Source organism: Hippocampus guttulatus, chromosome 11, assembly GCF_054856545.1.
Source record: "Hippocampus guttulatus isolate MCC_2025c chromosome 11, RoL_Hgut_1.0, whole genome shotgun sequence".
NCBI lineage: Eukaryota > Metazoa > Chordata > Actinopteri > Syngnathiformes > Syngnathidae > Hippocampus > Hippocampus guttulatus.
This window is the reverse complement of record NC_141271.1, coordinates 20627713-20651063: the sequence shown is the minus strand read 5'-3', so window position 1 is coordinate 20651063 and position 23351 is coordinate 20627713. Positions and strand designations below refer to the sequence as shown.

The following is a 23351-nucleotide window of genomic DNA, read 5'->3' as shown; positions in this document are numbered from 1 at the left end:
GCAGCTGACTTGTATTACATTTTTCTCTTTACTACAGAAACAAGGAAAAATGATGTGGTGTTTCTGATTGATGGATCATATGACTCACGAAACAATTTTGAAGCCATACGCAAATTTATTGAACAAATGGCAGAAACCTTGAGCCTTGATGACAGAGACCAGATGGCTGTCGTTCAGTACAGCCGCAATTCCACCGTCAATTTCTACTTGAATTCTTATTCATCGAAGACGGATGTGCTCAATTCCATCCGAACCATGGGGCATAAGTATGGCAGACCCCTCTACCTTGGCAAAGCACTGGAGTTTGTCAGAGACAACGTATTTGCAGCTTCGGTTGGAGGCCGACGTGCATCTCTGGTTCCTCAGTATCTGTTTGTTTTTAGTGGTGGCAGATCCAAGGATGACGTAAGAGGACCAGCACAATCACTCAAAGAAAGTGGAATAAAGACGTTCTCTATTGGAACAAACAATGCAGATACATTGGAAATGCTAAACATTTCTTTTACGCCATCATACTATTTTTCTGTCACAAGCTTTGCAAATCTGCCAAGTGTTCATGAATCTATCAGAGCAATGTTGAGAGATATCGATGATACGACTGGATATACGCCGACCATTGGTAAGATGTAGACCTTTTTTGCATTTGTTTGAAAGAAACATGGCATCGTTTGCGAGCATGAAATTGCATTTTTTTTAACAGCATTTGTGTGTTATTTCAGGTACTTCTACAGGTACACAATTAGAACTTGGTGGTCCTGCTGACATTGTTTTTCTACTTGCTGGATCTGATTATATGAGAGCAAACGAAGGATCAGTTTTGGACTTTGTGAGACAGTTTGTTCAAGAAGTAGAAATTGGACCAAGCAATGTACAAGTTGCTGTCATTCAGTACGGCACAGAGGCCACAGCAGAGTTTGTCTTGAACTCCTATGGACAGAAAGATGATTTAATGACTCACCTGAGCAATGTAAAACTAAGAGGAGGGTCCAATGTGAACACTGGTGCGGCCCTTGACTTTGCTAGAAATTACGTGTTTACTGCATCAGCAGGAAGCAGAGCCGAGCAGGGAATCCCTCAGACAATGATTGTCTTAAGTGGGAAAAAGTCTGATGACAATGTTGCAGAGCCACTGGATGGCCTGAGAGATGCTGGCATTGTCCTTTACAGCATTGGAATACATGATGCAGATAAACAAGAAATGGAGGAAATATCACACAGTGTTGAAACTGCATATTTTATCAACGAAACATCTATCTTGCCAAAGTTGACAAAGCATTTACTCTCTGCAATTTTATCGCGTGAAAGCATACGCAACACTGGTGCTGGTGAGTGGCATTTCAAATCATATACTAATTCAAATTCTCGATGTGTGTGTGTGTGTGTGTGTGTGTGTGTGTGTGTGTGTGTGTGTGTGTGTGTGTGTGTGTGCATATGATTATTCAGTTAAAGTAAAACAACGAGACTTGTGTTTAATGCTTTCCATTATTTTCTTAGCTGCAACTGACACCAAAAAGGATATTGTGTTCCTTCTGGATGGTTCTGATGGCACAAAGAATGGATTCCCTGCTATGCGTGACTTTGTTGAGAGAGCGGTAGAGTCATTCAAAGTGGGAGCAGAGGGAGACCGTGTCTCAGTGGTCCAGTACAGCAGAGATGCAGAGGCCAATTTTTATCTGAACACCTACACCACAAAAGAGGACGTTATCAGCGCAGTCAGAGGCCTGAGTCACAGAGGAGGCAGACCCCTCAATACAGGGGCTGCCCTCCGATATGTCAGGGACAAGATCTATACAAAGTCCTCAGGGAGTAGACGTGCGCAAGGTGTTCCACAGATATTAATCTTGCTAAATAGCAGGCGGTCTTTTGATGGTGTTGATGAGCCAGCTTTTGCTCTCAAAGAGAAGGGCATCTATACAATATGCATTGGAACTCAGAGCTCTGACAAGAACGAGCTGCAGAAAATATCCAATGACCCAAGCTATGCATTAGCAGTACATGACTTCGTAAGCCTACACAATGTCCAAGAACAGCTGTCCTCCGTAATGAGAAGAGTGCTAAGGGCATCATCCATCACAACAACGACTGGTAAGCAAGTTCTTCATCCAAACATGAAAACGGACTTGCATTAAAGGGTATGAAAAGGTTTATGACTGTAGATATCAGAACTTTAGATCTTAATAGAGTGTCTCATTTTTTTGTATTACAGTAAAAAGTAAGGGAAGGGATGTGGTTTTCTTGTTGGATGGCTCCGATGCCACAAGAAATACATTCACAGCAATGAGGGACTTTGTCCAAAGAGTCATAGAGACGCTGAGTTTGATAGTCAAACAGGAAACTGAGTCCCATGAATATGAGTAATCAATGAGTCTAGCTGTTGCGCAAAGGTTATCTTCATTATTTGTCCTCCGTCTTTTCTCAGCGGAAGCCAAAAAGGACATTGTATTCCTTCTGGATGGTTCTGATGGCACGAGGGATGGCTTCCCCGCCATGCGCAATTTTGTTGAGCAAGTGCTGGAGAAACTCAATATGGGCGCAAACAAAGACCATGTCTCTCTGGTCCAGTACAGCACAGATCCAGAGGCCAATTTTTATCTGAACACGTACACCACAAAAGAGGATGTTGTCAACGCAGTCAGAGGCCTTAGACACAGAGGAGGCAGGCCCCTCAACACAGGGGCCGCCCTCCGATACCTGAGAGACAACGTCTTTACAAACTCCGCAGGGAGTAGGCGCACGCAAGGAGTTCCGCAGATCTTGATCCTGCTAAATGGCGGCAGGTCTTTTGACAGCGTTGATGCGCCAGCCTCTGCTCTCAAACAGCATGGCGTCTTTACAATCAGCATTGGAACTCAAAACTCTGACAGCAGCGAGCTGAAAAAGATATCCCATGACCCTCGCCACGCTCTCGTGGTATCTGAGCTCTCTGACCTCCCCAGTGTCCAAGAACAGCTCTCCTCTGTAATCAGCAGGGTACTCAGAGCCACACCAATGACACCAACAGTAACTGGTAAGCGAGATCTTTCTCCCAAACATATGACAAGTTGAATGCGATTAAAATGTGTACACAGGCTCGTGTTGACTTTTGGCAATGAGGCGGTAAAAGGCGGGGTCTTAATACCTCATGTTTTGTTTACCGCAGCGGACAGACCGGGAAGGGATGTGGTTTTCTTGTTGGATGGCTCCAATGCCACAAGAAATACATTCACAGCAATGAGGGACTTTGTCCAAAGAGTCGTAGAGACGCTGAGTTTGGATGACGACAAAGATCGTGTCTCCTTGGTTCAGTACAGCTCAGACGCAGCAGTCCAATTCTATCTCAACACATACACAACCAAAGGCGAGATCCTTGACATTGTCAAAGGATTGAGGCACAGAGGTGGAAGAACCCTCAACACCGGAGCAGCTCTCCAGTACTTGAGGGATAATGTCTTCACAGCCTCTGCCGGCAGCAGACGCCTAGAAGGAGTCCCACAGATCCTTATCTTGCTCAGCGGTGCAAGGTCTTCTGACAGTGTGGAAGCACCAGCTTCTGCTCTCAAACAGCACGGAGTGCTGATTTTTGCCATCGGTACCAGAAGGTCCGATAGCGGAGAGCTGCAAAAGATAGCCCACGACCCCAGATATGCTCTCTCGGTGCCTGAATTCACCGACCTCCCCAGGGTCCAACAACAGCTTCAGTCTTCTGTGGAGGCTGTGGTGATTGATGTCACCCCAGAAACGCCACCGGTAATTGGTATGTGTCCAAGTACAGCGCTCACTGGGCATGGGCACGTTATCTGATCCCCCTTTCCGAACACAACTTAAAGTTATTGAAACTGTGACGAGCTAATCTTTACTTTTGAAGGGATTCATAGTCAAACAGGAAACTGCGTCCCATGAATATGAGCAATCGGTGAGTCTAGCTGTTGCGCAAAGGTTCTCTTCATTATTTGTCCTCCGTCTTTTCTCAGCGGAAGCCAAAAAGGACATTGTATTCCTTCTGGATGGTTCTGATGGCACGAGGGATGGCTTCCCCGCCATGCGCAATTTTGTTGAGCAAGTGCTGGAGAAACTCAATGTGGGCGCAAACAAAGACCATGTCTCTCTGGTCCAGTACAGCACAGATCCAGAGGCCAATTTTTATCTGAACACGTACACCACAAAAGAGGATGTGGTCAACGCAGTCAGAGGCCTTAGACACAGAGGAGGCAGGCCCCTCAACACAGGGGCCGCCCTCCGATACCTGAGAGACAACGTCTTTACAAACTCCGCAGGGAGTAGGCGCAGGCAAGGTGTTCCGCAGATCTTGATCCTGCTAAATGGTGGCAGGTCTTTTGACAGCGTTGATGCGCCAGCCTCTGCTCTCAAACAGCATGGCGTCTTTACAATCAGCATTGGAACTCAAAACTCTGACAGCAGCGAGCTGAAAAAGATATCTCATGACCCTCGCCACACTCTCGTGGTATCTGAGCTCTCTGACCTCCCCAGTGTCCAAGAACAGCTCTCCTCTGTAATCAGCAGGGTACTCAGAGCCACACCAATGACACCAACAGTAACTGGTAAGCGAGATCTTTCTCCCAAACATATGACAAGTTGAATGCGATTAAAATGTGTACACAGGCTCGTGTTGACTTTTGGCAATGAGGCGGTAAAAGGCGGGGTCTTAATACCTCATGTTTTGTTTACCGCAGCGGACAGACCGGGAAGGGATGTGGTTTTCTTGTTGGATGGCTCCAATGCCACAAGAAATACATTCACAGCAATGAGGGACTTTGTCCAAAAAGTCGTAGAGACGCTGAGTTTGGATGACGACAAAGATCGTGTCTCCTTGGTTCAGTACAGCTCAGACGCAGCAGTCCAATTCTATCTCAACACATACACAACCAAAGGCGAGATCCTTGACATTGTCAAAGGATTGAGGCACAGAGGTGGAAGAACCCTCAACACCGGAGCAGCTCTCCAGTACTTGAGGGATAATGTCTTCACAGCCTCTGCCGGCAGCAGACGCCTAGAAGGAGTCCCACAGATCCTTATCTTGCTCAGCGGTGCAAGGTCTTCTGACAGTGTGGAAGCACCAGCTTCTGCTCTCAAACAGCACGGAGTACTGATTTTTGCCATCGGTACCAGAAGGTCCGATAGCGGAGAGCTGCAAAAGATAGCCCACGACCCCAGATATGCTCTCTCGGTGCCTGAATTCACCGACCTCCCCAGGGTCCAACAACAGCTTCAGTCTTCTGTGGAGGCTGTGGTGATTGATGTCACCCCAGAAACGCCACCGGTAATTGGTATGTGTCCAAGTACAGCGCTCACCGGGCATGGGCACGTTATCTGATCCCCCTTTCCGAACACAACTTAAAGTTATTGAAACTGTGACGAGCTAATCTTTACTTTTGAAGGGATTCATAGTCAAACAGGAAACTGCGTCCCATGAATATGAGTAATCGGTGAGTCTAGCTGTTGCGCAAAGGTTCTCTTCATTATTTGTCCTCCGTCTTTTCTCAGCGGAAGCCAAAAAGGACATTGTATTCCTTCTGGATGGTTCTGATGGCACGAGGGATGGCTTCCCCGCCATGCGCAATTTTGTTGAGCAAGTGCTGGAGAAACTCAATGTGGGCGCAAACAAAGACCATGTCTCTCTGGTCCAGTACAGCACAGATCCAGAGGCCAATTTTTATCTGAACACGTACACCACAAAAGAGGATGTTGTCAACGCAGTCAGAGGCCTTAGACACAGAGGAGGCAGGCCCCTCAACACAGGGGCCGCCCTCCGATACCTGAGAGACAACGTCTTTACAAACTCCGCAGGGAGTAGGCGCACGCAAGGTGTTCCGCAGATCTTGATCCTGCTAAATGGCGGCAGGTCTTTTGACAGCGTTGATGCGCCAGCCTCTGCTCTCAAACAGCATGGCGTCTTTACAATCAGCATTGGAACTCAAAACTCTGAGAGCAGCGAGCTGAAAAAGATATCCCATGACCCTCGCCACGCTCTCGTGGTATCTGAGCTCTCTGACCTCCCCAGTGTCCAAGAACAGCTCTCCTCTGTAATCAGCAGGGTACTCAGAGCCACACCAATGACACCAACAGTAACTGGTAAGCGAGATCTTTCTCCCAAACATATGACAAGTTGAATGCGATTAAAATGTGTACACAGGCTCGTGTTGACTTTTGGCAATGAGGCGGTAAAAGGCGGGGTCTTAATACCTCATGTTTTGTTTACCGCAGCGGACAGACCGGGAAGGGATGTGGTTTTCTTGTTGGATGGCTCCAATGCCACAAGAAATACATTCACAGCAATGAGGGACTTTGTCCAAAAAGTCGTAGAGACGCTGAGTTTGGATGACGACAAAGATCGTGTCTCCTTGGTTCAGTACAGCTCAGACGCAGCAGTCCAATTCTATCTCAACACATACACAACCAAAGGCGAGATCCTTGACATTGTCAAAGGATTGAGGCACAGAGGTGGAAGAACCCTCAACACCGGAGCAGCTCTCCAGTACTTGAGGGATAATGTCTTCACAGCCTCTGCCGGCAGCAGACGCCTAGAAGGAGTCCCACAGATCCTTATCTTGCTCAGCGGTGCAAGGTCTTCTGACAGTGTGGAAGCACCAGCTTCTGCTCTCAAACAGCACGGAGTGCTGATTTTTGCCATCGGTACCAGAAGGTCCGATAGCGGAGAGCTGCAAAAGATAGCCCACGACCCCAGATATGCTCTCTCGGTGCCTGAATTCACCGACCTCCCCAGGGTCCAACAACAGCTTCAGTCTTCTGTGGAGGCTGTGGTGATTGATGTCACCCCAGAAACGCCACCGGTAATTGGTATGTGTCCAAGTACAGCGCTCACCGGGCATGGGCACGTTATCTGATCCCCCTTTCCGAACACAACTTAAAGTTATTGAAACTGTGACGAGCTAATCTTTACTTTTGAAGGGATTCATAGTCAAACAGGAAACTGCGTCCCATGAATATGAGTAATCGGTGAGTCTAGCTGTTGCGCAAAGGTTCTCTTCATTATTTGTCCTCCGTCTTTTCTCAGCGGAAGCCAAAAAGGACATTGTATTCCTTCTGGATGGTTCTGATGGCACGAGGGATGGCTTCCCCGCCATGCGCAATTTTGTTGAGCAAGTGCTGGAGAAACTCAATGTGGGCGCAAACAAAGACCATGTCTCTCTGGTCCAGTACAGCACAGATCCAGAGGCCAATTTTTATCTGAACACGTACACCACAAAAGAGGATGTTGTCAACGCAGTCAGAGGCCTTAGACACAGAGGAGGCAGGCCCCTCAACACAGGGGCCGCCCTCCGATACCTGAGAGACAACGTCTTTACAAACTCCGCAGGGAGTAGGCGCACGCAAGGTGTTCCGCAGATCTTGATCCTGCTAAATGGCGGCAGGTCTTTTGACAGCGTTGATGCGCCAGCCTCTGCTCTCAAACAGCATGGCGTCTTTACAATCAGCATTGGAACTCAAAACTCTGAGAGCAGCGAGCTGAAAAAGATATCCCATGACCCTCGCCACGCTCTCGTGGTATCTGAGCTCTCTGACCTCCCCAGTGTCCAAGAACAGCTCTCCTCTGTAATCAGCAGGGTACTCAGAGCCACACCAATGACACCAACAGTAACTGGTAAGCGAGATCTTTCTCCCAAACATATGACAAGTTGAATGCGATTAAAATGTGTACACAGGCTCGTGTTGACTTTTGGCAATGAGGCGGTAAAAGGCGGGGTCTTAATACCTCATGTTTTGTTTACCGCAGCGGACAGACCGGGAAGGGATGTGGTTTTCTTGTTGGATGGCTCCAATGCCACAAGAAATACATTCACAGCAATGAGGGACTTTGTCCAAAAAGTCGTAGAGACGCTGAGTTTGGATGACGACAAAGATCGTGTCTCCTTGGTTCAGTATAGCACAGACGCAGCAGTCCAATTCTATCTCAACACATACACAACCAAAGGCGAGATCCTTGATATTGTCAAAGGATTGAGGCACAGAGGTGGAAGTACCCTCAACACCGGAGCAGCTCTCCAGTACTTGAGGGATAATGTCTTCACAGCCTCTGCCGGCAGCAGACGCCTTGAAGGAGTCCCACAGATCCTTATCTTGCTCAGCGGCGCAAGGTCTTCTGACAGTGTGGAAGCACCAGCTTCTGCTCTCAAACAGCTCGGAGTGCTGATCTTTGCCATCGGTACCAGAAGCTCCGATAGCGGAGAGCTGCAAAAGATAGCCCACGACCCCAGATATGCCCTCTCGGTGACTGAATTCACCGACCTCCCCAGGGTCCAACAGCAGCTTCAGTCTTCTGTGGAGGCTGTGGTGATTGACGCCACCCCAGAAACGCCACCGGTAATTGGTAGGTGTACAAGTTAAGCTCTCACCGGGTATGAGCACGTTATCTGATCCCCCTTACCGAACACAACTTAAAATTTTTGAAACTGTGACAAGTTAATCTTTACTTTAGAAGGGTTTGAAAGTCAAACAGGAAACTGAGTCCCATGAATATGAGTTATCAGCTAGTCTCGCTGTTGCGCAAAGTTTCTTTTCATGATTTGTCCTTCGTCTTTTCTCAGCGGAAGCCAAAAAGGACATTGTATTCCTTCTGGATGGTTCTGATGGCACAAGGGATGGCTTCCCCGCCATGCGCAATTTTGTTGAGCAAGTGCTGGAGAAACTCAATGTGGGCGCAAACAAAGACCATGTCTCTCTGGTCCAGTACAGCACAGATCCAGAGGCCAATTTTTATCTGAACACGTACACCACAAAAGAGGATGTGGTCAACGCAGTCAGAGGCCTTAGACACAGAGGAGGCAGGCCCCTCAACACAGGGGCCGCCCTCCGATACCTGAGAGACAACGTCTTTACAAACTCCGCAGGGAGTAGGCGCACGCAAGGTGTTCCGCAGATCTTGATCCTGTTAAATGGTGGCAGGTCTTTTGACAGCGTTGATGCGCCAGCCTCTGCTCTCAAACAGCATGGCGTCTTTACAATCAGCATTGGAACTCAAAACTCTGACAGCAGCGAGCTGAAAAAGATATCCCATGACCCTCGCCACGCTCTCGTGGTATCTGAGCTCTCTGACCTCCCCAGTGTCCAAGAACAGCTCTCCTCTGTAATCAGCAGGGTACTCAGAGCCACACCAATGACACCAACAGTAACTGGTAAGCGAGATCTTTCTCCCAAACATATGACAAGTTGAATGCGATTAAAATGTGTACACAGGCTCGTGTTGACTTTTGGCAATGAGGCGGTAAAAGGCGGGGTCTTAATACCTCATGTTTTGTTTACCGCAGCGGACAGACCGGGAAGGGATGTGGTTTTCTTGTTGGATGGCTCCAATGCCACAAGAAATACATTCACAGCAATGAGGGACTTTGTCCAAAGAGTCGTAGAGACGCTGAGTTTGGATGACGACAAAGATCGTGTCTCCTTGGTTCAGTATAGCACAGACGCAGCAGTCCAATTCTATCTCAACACATACACAACCAAAGGCGAGATCCTTGACATTGTCAAAGGATTGAGGCACAGAGGTGGAAGAACCCTCAACACCGGAGCAGCTCTCCAGTACTTGAGGGATAATGTCTTCACAGCCTCTGCCGGCAGCAGACGCCTAGTAGGAGTCCCACAGATCCTTATCTTGCTCAGCGGTGCAAGGTCTTCTGACAGTGTGGAAGCACCAGCTTCTGCTCTCAAACAGCACGGAGTGCTGATTTTTGCCATCGGTACCAGAAGGTCCGATAGCGGAGAGCTGCAAAAGATAGCCCACGACCCCAGATATGCTCTCTCGGTGCCTGAATTCACCGACCTCCCCAGGGTCCAACAACAGCTTCAGTCTTCTGTGGAGGCTGTGGTGATTGATGTCACCCCAGAAACGCCACCGGTAATTGGTATGTGTCCAAGTACAGCGCTCACCGGGCATGGGCACGTTATCTGATCCCCCTTTCCGAACACAACTTAAAGTTATTGAAACTGTGACGAGCTAATCTTTACTTTTGAAGGGATTCATAGTCAAACAGGAAACTGCGTCCCATGAATATGAGTAATCGGTGAGTCTAGCTGTTGCGCAAAGGTTCTCTTCATTATTTGTCCTCCGTCTTTTCTCAGCGGAAGCCAAAAAGGACATTGTATTCCTTCTGGATGGTTCTGATGGCACGAGGGATGGCTTCCCCGCCATGCGCAATTTTGTTGAGCAAGTGCTGGAGAAACTCAATGTGGGCGCAAACAAAGACCATGTCTCTCTGGTCCAGTACAGCACAGATCCAGAGGCCAATTTTTATCTGAACACGTACACCACAAAAGAGGATGTGGTCAACGCAGTCAGAGGCCTTAGACACAGAGGAGGCAGGCCCCTCAACACAGGGGCCGCCCTCCGATACCTGAGAGACAACGTCTTTACAAACTCCGCAGGGAGTAGGCGCACGCAAGGTGTTCCGCAGATCTTGATCCTGCTAAATGGTGGCAGGTCTTTTGACAGCGTTGATGCGCCAGCCTCTGCTCTCAAACAGCATGGCGTCTTTACAATCAGCATTGGAACTCAAAACTCTGACAGCAGCGAGCTGAAAAAGATATCCCATGACCCTCGCCACGCTCTCGTGGTATCTGAGCTCTCTGACCTCCCCAGTGTCCAAGAACAGCTCTCCTCTGTAATCAGCAGGGTACTCAGAGCCACACCAATGACACCAACAGTAACTGGTAAGCGAGATCTTTCTCCAGAACATATGACAAGTTCACTGCGATTCAAATGTGTACACAGGCTCATGTTGACGTTTAGCAATGAGGCGGTAAAAGGCGGGGTCTTAATACCTCATGTTTTGTTTACCGCAGCGGACAGACCGGGAAGGGATGTGGTTTTCTTGTTGGATGGCTCCAATGCCACAAGAAATACATTCACAGCAATGAGGGACTTTGTCCAAAGAGTCGTAGAGACGCTGAGTTTGGATGACGACAAAGATCGTGTCTCCTTGGTTCAGTACAGCTCAGACGCAGCAGTCCAATTCTATCTCAACACATACACAACCAAAGGCGAGATCCTTGACATTGTCAAAGGATTGAGGCACAGAGGTGGAAGAACCCTCAACACCGGAGCAGCTCTCCAGTACTTGAGGGATAATGTCTTCACAGTCTATGCCGGCAGCAGACGCCTTGAAGGAGTCCCACAGATCCTTATCTTGCTCAGCGGCGCAAGGTCTTCTGACAGTGTGGAAGCACCAGCTTCTGCTCTCAAACAGCTCGGAGTGCTGATCTTTGCCATCGGTACCAGAAGCTCCGATAGCGGAGAGCTGCAAAAGATAGCCCACGACCCCAGATATGCTCTCTCGGTGACTGAATTCACCGACCTCCCCAGGGTCCAACAACAGCTTCAGTCTTCTGTGGAGGCTGTGGTGATTGACGTCACCCCAGAAACGCCACCGGTAATTGGTAGGTGTACAAGTTAAGCTCTCACCAGGCATGGGCACATTATCTGATCCCCCTTACCGAACACAACTTAAAGTTGTTGAAACTGTGACGAGCTAATCTTTACTTTCGAAGGGATTCATAGTCAAACAGGAAACTGCGTCCCATGAATATGAGTAATCGTGAGTCTAGCTGTTGCGCAAAGGTTCTCTTCATTATTTGTCCTCCGTCTTTTCTCAGCAGAAGCCAAAAAGGACATTGTATTCCTTCTGGATGGTTCTGATGGCACGAGGGATGGCTTCCCCGCCATGCGCAATTTTGTTGAGCAAGTGCTGGAGAAACTCAATGTGGGCGCAAACAAAGACCATGTCTCTCTGGTCCAGTACAGCACAGATCCAGAGGCTAATTTTTATCTGAACACGTACACCACAAAAGAGGATGTGGTCAACGCAGTCAGAGGCCTTAGACACAGAGGAGGCAGGCCCCTCAACACAGGGGCCGCCCTCCGATACCTGAGAGACAACGTCTTTACAAACTCCGCAGGGAGTAGGCGCACGCAAGGTGTTCCGCAGATCTTGATCCTGCTAAATGGCGGCAGGTCTTTTGACAGCGTTGATGCGCCAGCCTCTGCTCTCAAACAGCATGGCGTCTTTACAATCAGCATTGGAACACAAAACTCTGACAGCAGCGAGCTGAAAAAGATATCCCATGACCCTCGCCACGCTCTCGTGGTATCTGAGCTCTCTGACCTCCCCAGTGTCCAAGAACAGCTCTCCTCTGTAATCAGCAGGGTACTCAGAGCCACACCAATGACACCAACAGTAACTGGTAAGCGAGATCTTTCTCCCAAACATATGACAAGTTGAATGCGATTAAAATGTGTACACAGGCTCGTGTTGACTTTTGGCAATGAGGCGGTAAAAGGCGGGGTCTTAATACCTCATGTTTTGTTTACCGCAGCGAACAGACCGGGAAGGGATGTGGTTTTCTTGTTGGATGGCTCCAATGCCACAGGAAATACATTCACAGCAATGAGGGACTTTGTCCAAAAAGTCGTAGAGACGCTGAGTTTGGATGACGACAAAGATCGTGTCTCCTTGGTTCAGTATAGCACAGACGCAGCAGTCCAATTCTATCTCAACACATACACAACCAAAGGCGAGATCCTTGACATTGTCAAAGGATTGAGGCACAGAGGTGGAAGTACCCTCAACACCGGAGCAGCTCTCCAGTACTTGAGGGATAATGTCTTCACAGCCTCTGCCGGCAGCAGACGCCTTGAAGGAGTCCCACAGATCCTTATCTTGCTCAGCGGCGCAAGGTCTTCTGACAGTGTGGAAGCACCAGCTTCTGCTCTCAAACAGCTCGGAGTGCTGATCTTTGCCATCGGTACCAGAAGCTCCGATAGCGGAGAGCTGCAAAAGATAGCTCACGACCCCAGATATGCCCTCTCGGTGACTGAATTCACCGACCTCCCCAGGGTCCAACAACAGCTTCAGTCTTCTGTGGAGGCTGTGGTGATTGACGTCACCCCAGAAACGCCACCGGTAATTGGTATGTGTCCAAGTACAGCGCTCACCGGGCATGGGCACGTTATCTGATCCCCCTTTCCGAACACAACTTAAAGTTATTGAAACTGTGACGAGCTAATCTTTACTTTTGAAGGGATTCATAGTCAAACAGGAAACTGCGTCGCATGAATATGAGTAATCGGTGAGTCTAGCTGTTGCGCAAAGGTTCTCTTCATTATTTGTCCTCCGTCTTTTCTCAGCGGAAGCCAAAAAGGACATTGTATTCCTTCTGGATGGTTCTGATGGCACGAGGGATGGCTTCCCCGCCATGCGCAATTTTGTTGAGCAAGTGCTGGAGAAACTCAATGTGGGCGCAAACAAAGACCATGTCTCTCTGGTCCAGTACAGCACAGATCCAGAGGCCAATTTTTATCTGAACACGTACACCACAAAAGAGGATGTTGTCAACGCAGTCAGAGGCCTTAGACACAGAGGAGGCAGGCCCCTCAACACAGGGGCCGCCCTCCGATACCTGAGAGACAACGTCTTTACAAACTCCGCAGGGAGTAGGCGCACGCAAGGTGTTCCGCAGATCTTGATCCTGCTAAATGGTGGCAGGTCTTTTGACAGCGTTGATGCGCCAGCCTCTGCTCTCAAACAGCATGGCGTCTTTACAATCAGCATTGGAACTCAAAACTCTGACAGCAGCGAGCTGAAAAAGATATCCCATGACCCTCGCCACGCTCTCGTGGTATCTGAGCTCTCTGACCTCCCCAGTGTCCAAGAACAGCTCTCCTCTGTAATCAGCAGGGTACTCAGAGCCACACCAATGACACCAACAGTAACTGGTAAGCGAGATCTTTCTCCAGAACATATGACAAGTTCACTGCGATTCAAATGTGTACACAGGCTCATGTTGACGTTTAGCAATGAGGCGGTAAAAGGCGGGGTCTTAATACCTCATGTTTTGTTTACCGCAGCGGACAGACCGGGAAGGGATGTGGTTTTCTTGTTGGATGGCTCCAATGCCACAAGAAATACATTCACAGCAATGAGGGACTTTGTCCAAAGAGTCGTAGAGACGCTGAGTTTGGATGACGACAAAGATCGTGTCTCCTTGGTTCAGTACAGCTCAGACGCAGCAGTCCAATTCTATCTCAACACATACACAACCAAAGGCGAGATCCTTGACATTGTCAAAGGATTGAGGCACAGAGGTGGAAGAACCCTCAACACCGGAGCAGCTCTCCAGTACTTGAGGGATAATGTCTTCACAGTCTATGCCGGCAGCAGACGCCTTGAAGGAGTCCCACAGATCCTTATCTTGCTCAGCGGCGCAAGGTCTTCTGACAGTGTGGAAGCACCAGCTTCTGCTCTCAAACAGCTCGGAGTGCTGATCTTTGCCATCGGTACCAGAAGCTCCGATAGCGGAGAGCTGCAAAAGATAGCCCACGACCCCAGATATGCTCTCTCGGTGACTGAATTCACCGACCTCCCCAGGGTCCAACAACAGCTTCAGTCTTCTGTGGAGGCTGTGGTGATTGACGTCACCCCAGAAACGCCACCGGTAATTGGTAGGTGTACAAGTTAAGCTCTCACCAGGCATGGGCACATTATCTGATCCCCCTTACCGAACACAACTTAAAGTTGTTGAAACTGTGACGAGCTAATCTTTACTTTCGAAGGGATTCATAGTCAAACAGGAAACTGCGTCCCATGAATATGAGTAATCGTGAGTCTAGCTGTTGCGCAAAGGTTCTCTTCATTATTTGTCCTCCGTCTTTTCTCAGCAGAAGCCAAAAAGGACATTGTATTCCTTCTGGATGGTTCTGATGGCACGAGGGATGGCTTCCCCGCCATGCGCAATTTTGTTGAGCAAGTGCTGGAGAAACTCAATGTGGGCGCAAACAAAGACCATGTCTCTCTGGTCCAGTACAGCACAGATCCAGAGGCTAATTTTTATCTGAACACGTACACCACAAAAGAGGATGTGGTCAACGCAGTCAGAGGCCTTAGACACAGAGGAGGCAGGCCCCTCAACACAGGGGCCGCCCTCCGATACCTGAGAGACAACGTCTTTACAAACTCCGCAGGGAGTAGGCGCACGCAAGGTGTTCCGCAGATCTTGATCCTGCTAAATGGCGGCAGGTCTTTTGACAGCGTTGATGCGCCAGCCTCTGCTCTCAAACAGCATGGCGTCTTTACAATCAGCATTGGAACACAAAACTCTGACAGCAGCGAGCTGAAAAAGATATCCCATGACCCTCGCCACGCTCTCGTGGTATCTGAGCTCTCTGACCTCCCCAGTGTCCAAGAACAGCTCTCCTCTGTAATCAGCAGGGTACTCAGAGCCACACCAATGACACCAACAGTAACTGGTAAGCGAGATCTTTCTCCCAAACATATGACAAGTTGAATGCGATTAAAATGTGTACACAGGCTCGTGTTGACTTTTGGCAATGAGGCGGTAAAAGGCGGGGTCTTAATACCTCATGTTTTGTTTACCGCAGCGAACAGACCGGGAAGGGATGTGGTTTTCTTGTTGGATGGCTCCAATGCCACAGGAAATACATTCACAGCAATGAGGGACTTTGTCCAAAAAGTCGTAGAGACGCTGAGTTTGGATGACGACAAAGATCGTGTCTCCTTGGTTCAGTATAGCACAGACGCAGCAGTCCAATTCTATCTCAACACATACACAACCAAAGGCGAGATCCTTGACATTGTCAAAGGATTGAGGCACAGAGGTGGAAGTACCCTCAACACCGGAGCAGCTCTCCAGTACTTGAGGGATAATGTCTTCACAGCCTCTGCCGGCAGCAGACGCCTTGAAGGAGTCCCACAGATCCTTATCTTGCTCAGCGGCGCAAGGTCTTCTGACAGTGTGGAAGCACCAGCTTCTGCTCTCAAACAGCTCGGAGTGCTGATCTTTGCCATCGGTACCAGAAGCTCCGATAGCGGAGAGCTGCAAAAGATAGCTCACGACCCCAGATATGCCCTCTCGGTGACTGAATTCACCGACCTCCCCAGGGTCCAACAACAGCTTCAGTCTTCTGTGGAGGCTGTGGTGATTGACGTCACCCCAGAAACGCCACCGGTAATTGGTATGTGTCCAAGTACAGCGCTCACCGGGCATGGGCACGTTATCTGATCCCCCTTTCCGAACACAACTTAAAGTTATTGAAACTGTGACGAGCTAATCTTTACTTTTGAAGGGATTCATAGTCAAACAGGAAACTGCGTCGCATGAATATGAGTAATCGGTGAGTCTAGCTGTTGCGCAAAGGTTCTCTTCATTATTTGTCCTCCGTCTTTTCTCAGCGGAAGCCAAAAAGGACATTGTATTCCTTCTGGATGGTTCTGATGGCACGAGGGATGGCTTCCCCGCCATGCGCAATTTTGTTGAGCAAGTGCTGGAGAAACTCAATGTGGGCGCAAACAAAGACCATGTCTCTCTGGTCCAGTACAGCACAGATCCAGAGGCCAATTTTTATCTGAACACGTACACCACAAAAGAGGATGTTGTCAACGCAGTCAGAGGCCTTAGACACAGAGGAGGCAGGCCCCTCAACACAGGGGCCGCCCTCCGATACCTGAGAGACAACGTCTTTACAAACTCCGCAGGGAGTAGGCGCACGCAAGGTGTTCCGCAGATCTTGATCCTGCTAAATGGTGGCAGGTCTTTTGACAGCGTTGATGCGCCAGCCTCTGCTCTCAAACAGCATGGCGTCTTTACAATCAGCATTGGAACTCAAAACTCTGACAGCAGCGAGCTGAAAAAGATATCCCATGACCCTCGCCACGCTCTCGTGGTATCTGAGCTCTCTGACCTCCCCAGTGTCCAAGAACAGCTCTCCTCTGTAATCAGCAGGGTACTCAGAGCCACACCAATGACACCAACAGTAACTGGTAAGCGAGATCTTTCTCCAGAACATATGACAAGTTCACTGCGATTCAAATGTGTACACAGGCTCATGTTGACGTTTAGCAATGAGGCGGTAAAAGGCGGGGTCTTAATACCTCATGTTTTGTTTACCGCAGCGGACAGACCGGGAAGGGATGTGGTTTTCTTGTTGGATGGCTCCAATGCCACAAGAAATACATTCACAGCAATGAGGGACTTTGTCCAAAGAGTCGTAGAGACGCTGAGTTTGGATGACGACAAAGATCGTGTCTCCTTGGTTCAGTACAGCTCAGACGCAGCAGTCCAATTCTATCTCAACACATACACAACCAAAGGCGAGATCCTTGACATTGTCAAAGGATTGAGGCACAGAGGTGGAAGAACCCTCAACACCGGAGCAGCTCTCCAGTACTTGAGGGATAATGTCTTCACAGTCTATGCCGGCAGCAGACGCCTTGAAGGAGTCCCACAGATCCTTATCTTGCTCAGCGGCGCAAGGTCTTCTGACAGTGTGGAAGCACCAGCTTCTGCTCTCAAACAGCTCGGAGTGCTGATCTTTGCCATCGGTACCAGAAGCTCCGATAGCGGAGAGCTGCAAAAGATAGCCCACGACCCCAGATATGCTCTCTCGGTGACTGAATTCACCGACCTCCCCAGGGTCCAACAACAGCTTCAGTCTTCTGTGGAGGCTGTGGTGATTGACGTCACCCCAGAAACGCCACCGGTAATTGGTAGGTGTACAAGTTAAGCTCTCACCAGGCATGGGCACATTATCTGATCCCCCTTACCGAACACAACTTAAAGTTGTTGAAACTGTGACGAGCTAATCTTTACTTTCGAAGGGATTCATAGTCAAACAGGAAACTGCGTCCCATGAATATGAGTAATCGTGAGTCTAGCTGTTGCGCAAAGGTTCTCTTCATTATTTGTCCTCCGTCTTTTCTCAGCAGAAGCCAAAAAGGACATTGTATTCCTTCTGGATGGTTCTGATGGCACGAGGGATGGCTTCCCCGCCATGCGCAATTTTGTTGAGCAAGTGCTGGAGAAACTCAATGTGGGCGCAAACAAAGACCATGTCTCTCTGGTCCAGTACAGCACAGATCCAGAGGCTAATTTTTATCTGAACACGTACACCACAAAAGAGGATGTGGTCAACGCAGTCAGAGGCCTTAGACACAGAGGAGGCAGGCCCCTCAACACAGGGGCCGCCCTCCGATACCTGAGAGACAACGTCTTTACAAACTCCGCAGGGAGTAGGCGCACGCAAGGTGTTCCGCAGATCTTGATCCTGCTAAATGGCGGCAGGTCTTTTGACAGCGTTGATGCGCCAGCCTCTGCTCTCAAACAGCATGGCGTCTTTACAATCAGCATTGGAACACAAAACTCTGACAGCAGCGAGCTGAAAAAGATATCCCATGACCCTCGCCACGCTCTCGTGGTGTCTGAGCTCTCTGACCTCCCCAGTGTCCAAGAACAGCTCTCCTCTGTAATCAGTAGAGTACTCAGAGCCACACCCATGACACCAACAGTCACTGGTACGCGAGATCATTCTCCCAAACATATGACAAGTTGAATGCGATTAAAATGTGTACACAGGCTCGTGTTGATGTTTCGCAATAAGGCGGTAAAGGGCCGTGTCCTAATACCTCATGTTTTTTTTACCGCAGCAGACAGACCGGGAAGGGATGTGGTTTTCTTGTTGGATGGCTCCGATGCCACAAGAAATACATTCACAGCAATGAGGGACTTTGTCCAAAGAGTCGTAGAGACGCTGAGTTTGGATGACGACAAAGATCGTGTCTCCCTGGTTCAGTATAGCACAGACGCGGCAGTCCAATTCTATCTCAACACATACACAACCAAAGGAGAGATCCTTGACATTGTCAGAGGATTGAGGCACAGAGGTGGAAGAACCCTCAACACCGGAGCAGCTCTCCAGTACTTGAGGGATAATGTCTTCACAGCCTCTGCCGGCAGCAGACGCCTTGAAGGAGTCCCACAGGTCCTAATCTTGCTCAGCGGCGCAAGGTCTTCTGACAGTGTGGAAGCACCAGCCTCTGCTCTCAAACAGCACGGAGTGCTGATCTTTGCCATCGGTACCAGAAGGTCCGATAGCGGAGAGCTGCAAAAGATAGCCCACGACCCCAGATATGCTCTCTCGGTGCCTGAATTCACCGACCTCCCCAGGGTCATACAACAGCTTCAGTCTTCTGTGGAGGCTGTGGTGATTGACGTCACCCCAGAAACGCCACCGGTAATTGGTATGTGTCCAAGTACAGCGCTCACCGGGCATGGGCACGTTATCTGATCCCCCTTTCCGAACACAACTTAAAGTTATTGAAACTGTGACGAGCTAATCTTTACTTTTGAAGGGATTCATAGTCAAACAGGAAACTGCGTCCCATGAATATGAGTAATCGGTGAGTCTAGCTGTTGCGCAAAGGTTCTCTTCATTATTTGTCCTCCGTCTTTTCTCAGCAGAAGCCAAAAAGGACATTGTATTCCTTCTGGATGGTTCTGATGGCACGAGGGATGGCTTCCCCGCCATGCGCAATTTTGTTGAGCAAGTGCTGGAGAAACTCAATGTGGGCGCAAACAAAGACCATGTCTCTCTGGTCCAGTACAGCACAGATCCAGAGGCCAATTTTTATCTGAACACGTACACCACAAAAGAGGATGTTGTCAACGCAGTCAGAGGCCTTAGACACAGAGGAGGCAGGCCCCTCAACACAGGGGCCGCCCTCCGATACATGAGAGACAACGTCTTTACAAACTCCGCAGGGAGTAGGCGCACGCAAGGTGTTCCGCAGATCTTGATCCTGCTAAATGGCGGCAGTTCTTTTGACAGCGTTGATGCGCCAGCCTCTGCTCTCAAACAGCATGGCGTCTTTACAATCAGCATTGGAACTCAAAACTCTGACAGCAGCGAGCTGAAAAAGATATCCCATGACCCTCGCCACGCTCTCGTGGTTTCTGAGCTCTCTGACCTCCCCAGTGTCCAAGAACAGCTCTCCTCTGTAATCAGCAGGGTACTCAGAGCCACACCTCTGACACCAACAGTAACTGGTAAGCGAGATCTTTCTCCAGAACATATGACAAGTTGACTGCAATTCAAATGTGTACACAGGCTCGTGTTGACGTTCAGCAATGAGGCGGTAAAAGGCGGGGTCTTAATACCTCATGTTTTGTTTACCGCAGCGGACAGACCGGGAAGGGATGTGGTTTTCTTGTTGGATGGCTCCGATGCCACAAGAAATACATTCACAGCAATGAGGGACTTTGTCCAAAGAGTCGTAGAGACGCTGAGTTTGGATGACGACAAAGATCGTGTCTCCCTGGTTCAGTATAGCACAGACGCGGCAGTCCAATTCTATCTCAACACATACACAACCAAAGGAGAGATCCTTGACATTGTCAGAGGATTGAGGCACAGAGGTGGAAGAACCCTCAACACCGGAGCAGCTCTCCAGTACTTGAGGGATAATGTCTTCACAGCCTCTGCCGGCAGCAGACGCCTTGAAGGAGTCCCACAGGTCCTAATCTTGCTCAGCGGCGCAAGGTCTTCTGACAGTGTGGAAGCACCAGCCTCTGCTCTCAAACAGCACGGAGTGCTGATCTTTGCCATCGGTACCAGAAGGTCCGATAGCGGAGAGCTGCAAAAGATAGCCCACGACCCCAGATATGCTCTCTCGGTGCCTGAATTCACCGACCTCCCCAGGGTCATACAACAGCTTCAGTCTTCTGTGGAGGCTGTGGTGATTGACGTCACCCCAGAAACGCCACCGGTAATTGGTATGTGTCCAAGTACAGCGCTCACCGGGCATGGGCACGTTATCTGATCCCCCTTTCCGAACACAACTTAAAGTTATTGAAACTGTGACGAGCTAATCTTTACTTTTGAAGGGATTCATAGTCAAACAGGAAACTGCGTCCCATGAATATGAGTAATCGGTGAGTCTAGCTGTTGCGCAAAGGTTCTCTTCATTATTTGTCCTCCGTCTTTTCTCAGCAGAAGCCAAAAAGGACATTGTATTCCTTCTGGATGGTTCTGATGGCACGAGGGATGGCTTCCCCGCCATGCGCAATTTTGTTGAGCAAGTGCTGGAGAAACTCAATGTGGGCGCAAACAAAGACCATGTCTCTCTGGTCCAGTACAGCACAGATCCAGAGGCCAATTTTTATCTGAACACGTACACCACAAAAGAGGATGTTGTCAACGCAGTCAGAGGCCTTAGACACAGAGGAGGCAGGCCCCTCAACACAGGGGCCGCCCTCCGATACATGAGAGACAACGTCTTTACAAACTCCGCAGGGAGTAGGCGCACGCAAGGTGTTCCGCAGATCTTGATCCTGCTAAATGGCGGCAGGTCTTTTGACAGCGTTGATGCGCCAGCCTCTGCTCTCAAACAGCATGGCGTCTTTACAATCAGCATTGGAACTCAAAACTCTGACAGCAGCGAGCTGAAAAAGATATCCCATGACCCTCGCCACGCTCTCGTGGTTTCTGAGCTCTCTGACCTCCCCAGTGTCCAAGAACAGCTCTCCTCTGTAATCAGCAGGGTACTCAGAGCCACACCTCTGACACCAACAGTAACTGGTAAGCGAGATCTTTCTCCAGAACATATGACAAGTTGACTGCAATTCAAATGTGTACACAGGCTCGTGTTGACGTTCAGCAATGAGGCGGTAAAAGGCGGGGTCTTAATACCTCATGTTTTGTTTACCGCAGCGGACAGACCGGGAAGGGATGTGGTTTTCTTGTTGGATGGCTCCAATGCCACAAGAAATACATTCACAGCAATGAGGGACTTTGTCCAAAAAGTCGTAGAGACGCTGAGTTTGGATGACGACAAAGATCGTGTCTCCTTGGTTCAGTATAGCACAGACGCGGCAGTCCAATTCTATCTCAACACATACGCAACCAAAGGAGAGATCCTTGACATTGTCAAAGGATTGAGGCACAGAGGTGGAAGAACCCTCAACACCGGAGCAGCTCTCCAGTACTTGAGGGATAATGTCTTCACAGCCTCTGCCGGTAGCAGACGCCTTGAAGGAGTCCCACAGGTCCTAATCTTGCTCAGCGGCGCAAGGTCTTCTGACAGTGTGGAAGCACCAGCTTCTGCTCTCAAACAGCACGGAGTGCTGATCTTTGCCATCGGTACCAGAAGGTCCGATAGCGGAGAGCTGCAAAAGATAGCCCACGACCCCAGATATGCTCTCTCGGTGCCTGAATTCACCGACCTCCCCAGGGTCCAACAACAGCTTCAGTCTTCTGTGGAGGCTGTGGTGATTGATGTCACCCCAGAAACGCCACCGGTAATTGGTATGTGTCCAAGTACAGCGCTCACCGGGCAAGGGCACATTATCTGATTCCCCTTTCCGATCACAACTTAAAGTTATTGAAACTGTGACGAGCTAATCTTTACTTTCGAAGGGATTCATAGTCAAACAGGAAACTGCGTCCCATGAATATGAGTAATCGTGAGTCTAGCTGTTGCGCAAGGTTCTCTTCATTATTTGTCCTCCGTCTTTTCTCAGCAGAAGCCAAAAAGGACATTGTATTCCTTCTGGATGGTTCTGATGGCACGAGGGATGGCTTCCCCGCCATGCGCAATTTTGTTGAGCAAGTGCTGGAGAAACTCAATGTGGGCGCAAACAAAGACCATGTCTCTCTGGTCCAGTACAGCACAGATCCAGAGGCTAATTTTTATCTGAACACGTACACCACAAAAGAGGATGTGGTCAACGCAGTCAGAGGCCTTAGACACAGAGGAGGCAGGCCCCTCAACACAGGGGCCGCCCTCCGATACCTGAGAGACAACGTCTTTACAAACTCCGCAGGGAGTAGGCGCACGCAAGGTGTTCCGCAGATCTTGATCCTGCTAAATGGCGGCAGGTCTTTTGACAGCGTTGATGCGCCAGCCTCTGCTCTCAAACAGCATGGCGTCTTTACAATCAGCATTGGAACTCAAAACTCTGACAGCAGCGAGCTGAAAAAGATATCCCATGACCCTCGCCACGCTCTCGTGGTGTCTGAGCTCTCTGACCTCCCCAGTGTCCAAGAACAGCTCTCCTCTGTAATCAGTAGAGTACTCAGAGCCACACCCATGACACCAACAGTCACTGGTACGCGAGATCATTCTCCCAAACATATGACAAGTTGACTGCTATTCAAATGTGTACACAGGCTCGTGTTGATGTTTCGCAATAAGGCGGTAAAGGGCGGTGTCCTAATACCTCATGTTTTTTTTACCGCAGCAGACAGACCGGGAAGGGATGTGGTTTTCTTGTTGGATGGCTCCGATGCCACAAGAAATACATTCACAGCAATGAGAGACTTTGTCCAAAGAGTCGTAGAGACGCTGAGTTTGGATGACGACAAAGATCGTGTCTCCCTGGTTCAGTATAGCACAGACGTGGCAGTCCAATTCTATCTCAACACATACACAACCAAAGGAGAGATCCTTGACATTGTCAGAGGATTGAGGCACAGAGGTGGAAGAACCCTCAACACCGGAGCAGCTCTCCAGTACTTGAGGGATAATGTCTTCACAACCTCGGCCGGCAGCAGA

At 49.3% G+C, this 23351-nt stretch overlaps 5 protein-coding genes across 8 annotated transcripts in view; 4 read left to right on the top strand and 1 right to left on the bottom strand.

Moving 5' to 3' along the window:
• mlphb (melanophilin b) overlaps positions 1 to 23351 on the bottom strand; it is a 90048-nt gene that overhangs the window by 45762 nt on the left and 20935 nt on the right. The window lies entirely within an intron of this gene.
• Positions 1 to 23351, top strand: part of col6a3 (collagen, type VI, alpha 3) — a 55860-nt gene that overhangs the window by 15655 nt on the left and 16854 nt on the right. Inside the window, exons 11-26 of the mRNA XM_086124005.1 lie at positions 38 to 619; positions 720 to 1325; positions 1495 to 2085; positions 3140 to 3733; positions 5482 to 6069; positions 6202 to 6795; positions 8544 to 9131; positions 9264 to 9857; positions 10075 to 10662; positions 10795 to 11388; positions 11605 to 12192; positions 13856 to 14449; positions 14666 to 15253; positions 16917 to 17510; positions 17727 to 18314; positions 18447 to 18967. Coding sequence (XP_085980131.1) covers positions 38 to 619; positions 720 to 1325; positions 1495 to 2085; positions 3140 to 3733; positions 5482 to 6069; positions 6202 to 6795; positions 8544 to 9131; positions 9264 to 9857; positions 10075 to 10662; positions 10795 to 11388; positions 11605 to 12192; positions 13856 to 14449; positions 14666 to 15253; positions 16917 to 17510; positions 17727 to 18314; positions 18447 to 18967 — 9392 coding nt within the window. The remainder of the gene's footprint in view (positions 1 to 37; positions 620 to 719; positions 1326 to 1494; positions 2086 to 3139; positions 3734 to 5481; positions 6070 to 6201; positions 6796 to 8543; positions 9132 to 9263; positions 9858 to 10074; positions 10663 to 10794; positions 11389 to 11604; positions 12193 to 13855; positions 14450 to 14665; positions 15254 to 16916; positions 17511 to 17726; positions 18315 to 18446; positions 18968 to 23351) is intronic.
• Positions 2351 to 3045, top strand: LOC147198603 (collagen alpha-3(VI) chain-like). Its single transcript, XM_086124003.1, has one exon. The coding sequence runs from the start codon at positions 2362 to 2364 to the stop codon at positions 3043 to 3045; it is 684 nt and encodes a 227-aa protein (XP_085980129.1). The 5' UTR covers positions 2351 to 2361.
• Positions 3956 to 5345, top strand: LOC147198602 (collagen alpha-3(VI) chain-like). Its single transcript, XM_086124001.1, has 2 exons — positions 3956 to 4538; positions 4671 to 5345. Exons 1-2 carry the CDS (start codon positions 4019 to 4021, stop codon positions 5309 to 5311), a joined length of 1161 nt encoding a protein of 386 aa, XP_085980127.1. The 5' UTR covers positions 3956 to 4018; the 3' UTR covers positions 5312 to 5345.
• LOC147198601 (collagen alpha-1(XII) chain-like) lies at positions 6973 to 7638 on the top strand. Its single transcript, XM_086124004.1, has one exon. The coding sequence runs from the start codon at positions 7081 to 7083 to the stop codon at positions 7636 to 7638; it is 558 nt and encodes a 185-aa protein (XP_085980130.1). The 5' UTR covers positions 6973 to 7080.

Bases quoted from the DNA above. Each gene is read 5' to 3' on its own strand.
- LOC147198601 (XM_086124004.1), top strand. From the start codon at position 7,081: ATGCGCAATTTTGTTGAGCAAGTGCTGGAGAAACTCAATGTGGGCGCA.
- LOC147198602 (XM_086124001.1), top strand. From the start codon at position 4,019: ATGCGCAATTTTGTTGAGCAAGTGCTGGAGAAACTCAATGTGGGCGCA. The intron at 4,539-4,670 runs GTAAGCGAGATC...TGTTTACCGCAG, and splicing joins AATGACACCAACAGTAACTG to CGGACAGACCGGGAAGGGAT.
- LOC147198603 (XM_086124003.1), top strand. From the start codon at position 2,362: ATGAGTCTAGCTGTTGCGCAAAGGTTATCTTCATTATTTGTCCTCCGT.